Source organism: Zea mays, chromosome 5 (assembly GCF_902167145.1).
Source record: "Zea mays cultivar B73 chromosome 5, Zm-B73-REFERENCE-NAM-5.0, whole genome shotgun sequence".
In the NCBI taxonomy this organism is placed as follows: domain Eukaryota; kingdom Viridiplantae; phylum Streptophyta; class Magnoliopsida; order Poales; family Poaceae; genus Zea; species Zea mays.
Window position 1 is genome coordinate 183850341 of NC_050100.1, and position 6955 is coordinate 183857295.

The following is a 6955-nucleotide window of genomic DNA, read 5'->3' on the forward strand; positions in this document are numbered from 1 at the left end:
TAATATTTGTATTAAAGTTACCACAGCTATATACAAAAGAGTATAATCAGCTGTATACAAAGTTCGTAAGTTCAGTTTATTGTCTAATGTTCATAACAAAAGTAAAATTACATCACACAATCTAATTCAAAGATACAAAAAACATCTAACTAGCATTATCTCTAGCTTTGTGTTCTTTATCAAGTATATGAAAGTGCGAAATGAAGTGTGGTTTTAATAAATATATGAGCCTTTTCGTGCCTCTATATGGGCCTTTTCGTGCCTGCCTTAAACGGGCCGTGCTCGTGCCCGCCCATGGGCCGTGACCTTGGCCCAAACCCGGGCCGATATAACGGGCCGTGCCGGTCCGGCACTAAATTATTTCGGGCCGTGCCGTGCCTGGGCCGTGCTTTTTTTTCCGTGCTTCGGGCCGGCCCATCAGACCCGGCCCAAATGTACACCTATACGGACCACGCACCACCGACTGTTATTATATTTGCTCTTATTATTAGTGGCGGGGAGGAAAAGTTGTTGAAAGGCGATGCATCCACCCGACCCGACCACCGCCCTATTTAACAAGGCAAGTACACTCAAGCGCATTCGCCCGCCGAAAACGCTAATGAAATCGATTAGGCTACTATAGCTACTACCACTACCGCGCGCTAGGGTGATCGATGTACATAAAGAATCCCATTAGCCTAGCGTGGAGCTGAAATTCCTACTTGGGTTCCGTAAACATCAAGTAGGGTGAAATCGATAGATAGATAGATCAGCTCAGCATTGTACTGCGGCAAGAACTGGTTGCTGGTACCGTGTGCCATGCCAGCGGCCAGCCCATCCCAGCCCTGCTGCTCGGGCGCTCGGCCACTCGGGTCCCTCTTTTTCACTTGTCCAACTCGAGAGCACTGATTTGCATTTGCGGCGCACATTCCCATGCAAACTCCTGATGATCGAAATCTCAAGACACCTCAGATTAGGATATTACTACTGAGGAACTAAAAAAATATCGGAACTGTTGCCTGCCTCGTCTACTCCTGGCCTCGGGCCCTCGGCTCTCTCTCTCTCCTGCCTCCAAAGCCCCAGCCACCTCGCCACGATATAAGTAGAGCGAGCCACCAGACCAGAGAGGCCATTTCCAAGGGCTCTACACGAAGTTAGGCGGCCAAGTGTTCGCAACCAACCCCTCTTCCTCGCCCACTGAAAGGTTCAGAGGCTCCCGTTTTAGCATAGCGACCGAGACGAAGGAGTGGGGGGGCGGAGAGCTTTGGGCCCTGGCCAGGATGAAGTTTATGAGACTCGGCACCCGGCCGGACACCTTCTTCGCCGCCGCCGACTCCGTGAGGTGCGTGCTTTGGTTTGCGATCTCGCTTCCATCAGGTTCTGCTCCGCGTGCGTTTCATGATCCTGTGCGTGCGGTCGTCCAGGTCTGTCTGCACGGAGGTGGCCACGGACCTGCAGATCCTCGTGGATAACTGCCTCTACCATCTCCACAAGGTAATTAGCTCAAGGATCGTCAGAGATCGTGCCCACCCTTTGGCCTTTATTCAGGAATTTGAATCTTTAGTTAGGATCGTTCCATACAGTGGGATCCCGTCTAGGCTTTGTTCGGTTTTCACGGATTGGAGACCCAGAATAATTCCTAGCCGGATTACTTCTCTAATTTATATAAATTTTGATGAGTTGGAACGAAACCGGGTTTATTCCAATAGAAACGAACGGCCCCCTAGGAAATGGAGAAGTCCCCCCCGGCCGATCTTGAGATTAAAGACTCTTTCTGTTTCTTGCCATTGTCCGTCCTGTGCATGCCTTGCCTGGACGCCGCAGTTCCCCCTGCTCTCGAAATGCATGCTCCTGCAAGCGCTGTGCGCCGACGCCGGCGACGTCGTCGTCGAGCTCCCGGGGTTCCCGGGCGGCGCCGAGGCGTTCGAGGCCTGCGCCAAGTACTGCTACGGCATCACCATCACGGTGAGCGCGCGCAACCTGGTCCCGCTGCGGTGCGCGGCGGCGCACCTCGGCATGTCGGAGGCCGCCGACAGGGGCAACCTCGCGGCCAAGCTCGACGCGTTCCTCGCCTCCTGCCTCCTGCGCCGCTGGAAGGACGCGCTGGGCGTGCTCCACTCCACGCGCCACCACGCCCCGCTCTGCGAGGACCTGGGCCTCACGTCCCGCTGCGTCGACGCCGTGGCCGCCCTCGTCGCCAGCCCGGACACCGCCCCGACGTCCACGTCGGCGTCGCCGTGGTGGGCGCACGACGTCGCCGAGCTCGGGGTCGACCTCTTCTGGCGGATCATGGTCGCCGTCAAGGCCACCGGCGCCGTCCACGAGAAGACCGTCGGCGACGCGCTCAAGGCGTACGCGCGCCGGTGGCTGCCCAACGTCGCCAAGGACCAGCCGCTCGACCGCGACGCCGCGGACGTGAAGCAGGTCGCCACGAGGCACCGCCTCCTGCTCGAGAAGATCGTCAGCCTGCTCCCCGCGGAGAGGGACGCCGTCTCCTGCGGCTTCCTGCTCAAGCTGCTCAAGGCCGCCAACATCCTGGGCGCGTCCAAGGCGTCCAGGGCGGAGCTGGTGAGGAGGGTGGCGTGGCAGCTGGAGGAGGCCAGCGTCTCCGACCTGCTCATCCCGTCGCTGTCCTGCGTCAGCGACACGCTGTACGATGTGGGCGCCGTGTCGGCCATCCTCGACGAGTTCGCGCTGCGGTGCGCCGCGCTCCCGCCGGCGCCGGCGCTGGCTCTGTCCGGGAGCCTCGACGACAGCCCGGCGCACTCGGGCGGCCACCGGCGGTCCCGTTCGGCGGAGAGCGTGAGCTTCGACGGCACGCGACGCTCCTTGTCGGCCGCACCCGTGTCGCAGGGCGGTCTGGTGCAGGTGGGCAAGTTGGTGGACGGGTTCTTGATTGAGGTCGCAAAGGACCCCAACATGCCGATGGACAAGCTGCTCGCCATTGCCGAGGCCGTGCCAGACAGCGCCCGGCCGGAGCACGATGGCATGTACAAAGTCGTCGACACATACCTCAAGGTATCTCATTCTTTTCTGCGTTTCCATCTAGCATATGGTCATAAAATAAAAGGTCCACTTTGGATTATGTGACAATCTTCTGTGATTACACACTGCCGTGATCTTTATTACTGTATTAATCTGTCTTTTGGTTAACTATTTCAGGCGCATCCGGAGATGAGCAAAAGCGCGAGAAAGCGGCTGTGCCGGGTGCTCAACTGCCGGAAGCTGTCGGAGAAGGCGTGCGCGCACGCGGCGCAGAACGAGCTCCTCCCGCTGCGCGTGGTGGTGCAGGTGCTGTTCTTCGAGCACGCGCGCGCCGCGGCGCTGGCGTCGGGCGGGCACGCCGTGGCCGCGGCGGCGGACCTGCCGAGCAACATCCGGGCGCTGCTGTCCAAGTCCGGGTCGTCCGAGGACGACGAGGCGGACCGCGTCGACGAGCAGCGGCTCCGGGCGCTGGCCGCCGGCGCGTCCCCCGGCGACGACTGGAGCGTGGAGGGCCTCCGTCGCGCGGCGTCCAAGATCGCCACGCTGCGGATGAAGCTGGCGGAGGACGAGGACGAGGACCGTGACGCCGACGAGTTCGCGCGCAAGGCCGGGCTACCGCGCAGCGCGTCGCTGCGGTTCAGGGCGTTCTGCGCCATCCCCGCCGGGAAGCCGAGGCGGATGCTCAGCAAGCTGTGGCCGCTGGGCAGAAGCGGCGTTAGCCACTAGTAGCAGACAGTGTTAGCTCCTGTGATCTCCTGTTTCTCTCTCTCTCGTTTTCCTGAGGGTGATTTGTCTGTCTCTTCTACGAGTTCCTCCTCTCTCTCTCTCTCTCTCTCTCTCTCTCTCTCTCTCTCTCTCTTTGTTACGCTTTCAAGGCAAATTGTACCTTGCATGTAGTTGTAATCTCAACGGGCACAATAAAAGATAGAAATTGCACAGGCAGATTACTCTTATCTGTAAGCTGATTGAGCTTGGCAACCCCAATGATGAACAAATCACCGTCTGCGAATGCTCATTCTGATCCAAAGATTAAAAAAGAGCAAACTCTTTTTTTTTCTCGGTGGCGATGACGAGATGATGATGAAATGATGATTGATTTCAGTGCACTAACATTTCGTAGTACAGACTACAGAGACCGTGAGTGCCATCCACTTGGCAAATAGTTTGCATCCCAAGGAGTAAACAAGGTGGAGACACGGACCGGATGAAAAATCCACAAAATCCACGACGGAATCCGCGGATCGAATCGAGCACACGGCAGACAGATATTACGAGCGTTTTCTTTTGGCTTTTTACCTGAAAGATCCCCTTTGTTAGGTCGTGTCTCGTGTGTGTGTGAGAGAGAGAGGGGATATATACGGGCGGCATGATGATGGGATGATAGGACCTCATCTCAGATTGCTTGGTCAGCAACCACTAAAACGACAACAGGTCAGCATGGCTACCTTTTTCTCCCCAAGCCATCGATGTCATGTTTAGCTTCTAGCTCATCCACTAGCATGGGTCGGCTCATCCAGATCGCCCGGAGCCGGAGGAGCTTGTTCCAAAACATGGGTCACGTCTCGAGAGAAACTTTTCCTCCAGATCAGGGCACAGCAGTACAACACTAAGATAGGGCTAGTTTGGACTTTGGACACGCAATTTCACACCAGGATTATAAGAATTGAGGTCGAAATGAACTGATTTTTGGCTTAAACCCCTCCACAGTTGCTATCTCTACAACTATTAAGACTCATTTGTAGACTGCCCCCGCTCTCCCCTAACTCCCGCGGCTCCCGCGCGCCCGCCGAGGAACCCGTCGCCCGCCCGCACAACACCGCGATTCGCGGGCGCCAGCCGCGATTCCCCGCCGCCCGGCAACCAAACACCGCTGAGGATCTCGCGCGCGCCCGCCCGCCCCCACCCAGCCACGATTCCCCACCCAACGCGCGCGAGTCACGCGCACGTCGCGCCCGCCGCCGAGGCAGTTGGCGAAGACGAGCGTGTACTGGCCGGGCTCGGAGACGCGGAAGGCGGTGGAGAAGGAGGAGGAGCGAGCGACCTCGACGCCGACGGGGTTGGAGGGCGGGCGGAGGCGGTCGAAAGAGAAGGCGAGCTTGACGAGCTCGGACTGGAGCGCACAGGTGACGTCGAGGTCCTGGAGCTGGCGGAGGACGTGGACCCAGGCGTCGAGCGTGGAGAGGAAGAAGCCGAGCTAGGAGAGGTCCAGCTCCGCGGAGGCCTGCGGGTCGAAGGCGATGCCGGAGACGTTGAGCTCCAGCACGCCCGAGTGGGAGAAGCCGAACTCGTCCAGCGGGATGATGCTCCACGAGTCGGCCCGGATTGCGGTCTCCCGGATCTCGACCGCCGCAGGGGGAACCAGCACCATCGCGGCGACGAGGAAGATGAGGGCGGTCAGGGAGGGCCCCCGGTGCGCCACGGCGTGCAGCGACGGCGAGGCGGCCATTATGTGTGCCCGTCCAGCAACCTTTGTGCTCTGCTTTCTCCGCTCACGGCTCACCCCCTTCCCCTCAACGATAGACACCAAGGTATCCTTTCTGAATCTGGCTATTGAGGTAGATAATGTTTTTCACCATTTTAAGTTTTTTTTCTTTACGTTGATAATAGACTAAGGCTGATCTTGAGGAAGTTGATGTCGCTGAAGCTGATATTATGAACTTGCAGCAAAACTGATCTTCGGGGACAACTCAACAAACAAGTTCAGTTGAGTTCCACCTCGTTATGTGAATCATGCAACAACAAGCGATCCATAAATGCAGACAAGCTTGTCGAGTAAGGTTTTACTGCTAAGCATTCAATATTGGTATATTATTATTTTCTCACTGTTTATAATATTTGCCTCCATTTAGAAACCTTGGTTGAGATATAATTGCCCCTTGCTTTCTGCAGAGGTGAACAAAACGCTGCCCTTTCTCCACAGATTGCCTCAGTCGAAGCACCACCAATTGTAGGGTCTTATTCTGTACCTAACATGTTCTGGGCTACAAACCAAATGGTTCAGAAGATGTTGTATTCAAAGGGTGAGATTGCGAAGGATGGCCAAGACGGATCACTTACATCAAGATGGAACTTTGCACAGAGACCACACTCAAATAGTCCAGTCGTGAGCAGGGTTCAAGGTTCTGATGCCTATTCAAGTACTAAAACCGAGGTGATCACATTCTGCAGCATAATAAACACTGATTTTACTACCCTGGGTCACCATAATCACCTGTTTTCTATGTCTTATTAAGATTATGCTAACTATGCCACTTTGACTTGAAGTTACTACTTTCACTATTTTCAGGAATCTGGAGGCGCACCTTCCTCTGCATTAGCCAAGCTGACATATGTATCTTTCAAGTAGTCCAGTAGAACCTCTGATTCATCAAGTAGTCCAGGAACGTCGTCGTGTGGTTCGACGCGTTCGCGGACCGCTGTCGCCAGCGAGCCGCGCACGCCGGCGACTTCACCGCGCGGCTCGTAGACATCATGGCTGGCTGACACGCGGCAGTGCGCGTACGTGCTCGGTCGCAATGGAGGGACGCATACGGGGATGTGTGGAGCGGAAGGCCGGTGGCCTGGCCGAGCTTTATAGAGAAGGATCGAGAGAGCGGAGGCGGGCGGGCGCTGGAGGCTGGATGTGAGAAGTGAGAAGTGAGGGCCGAGGCCAGCAGGCGGCGGGGCTCCCGTCAGTTTTGTCCGTTGCCTGCAGGACACTGTCCAAGTACTAGAAAAACAAAACTAGCCCTCCCCTGTGGCAGGCGGCCGGGCACTGGTGTTCGGGTTCCAAACCGCGAGTCCCAAGTCCCAACCCACGCGGCGGCGCGGTGTTGCCAGAGGCAGACTCGCTCGTGGCGGTACCCGTGTAGGCCGCGCATGGAAGGAGACGACGAGGGGGGGGAGTGGATGACACCCCCAGCCCACGAGACTCTAGCTCTAGCTAGGCGAGGTCGAGGAGAGCACGAATGACAACCACAGCCGCATGCACGCTCAAGCTCTAGCTACTCCT

General features: G+C 57.0%; 1 protein-coding gene and 1 pseudogene across 1 annotated transcript; both read left to right on the forward strand.

The window, feature by feature from the left end:
• Window positions 1–1107: 1107 nt before the first annotated feature.
• On the forward strand, window positions 1108–3906 carry LOC100281503 (uncharacterized). The gene is given in 4 exon segments (NM_001154421.1): window positions 1108–1321; window positions 1404–1473; window positions 1804–2997; window positions 3142–3906. Coding segments are annotated over 4 exon segments (1875 nt in total). The 5' UTR covers window positions 1108–1259; the 3' UTR covers window positions 3691–3906.
• Window positions 3907–5411: 1505 nt separating this feature from the next.
• On the forward strand, window positions 5412–6310 carry LOC103628735 (uncharacterized; annotated as a pseudogene).
• Window positions 6311–6955: the final 645 nt, after the last annotated feature.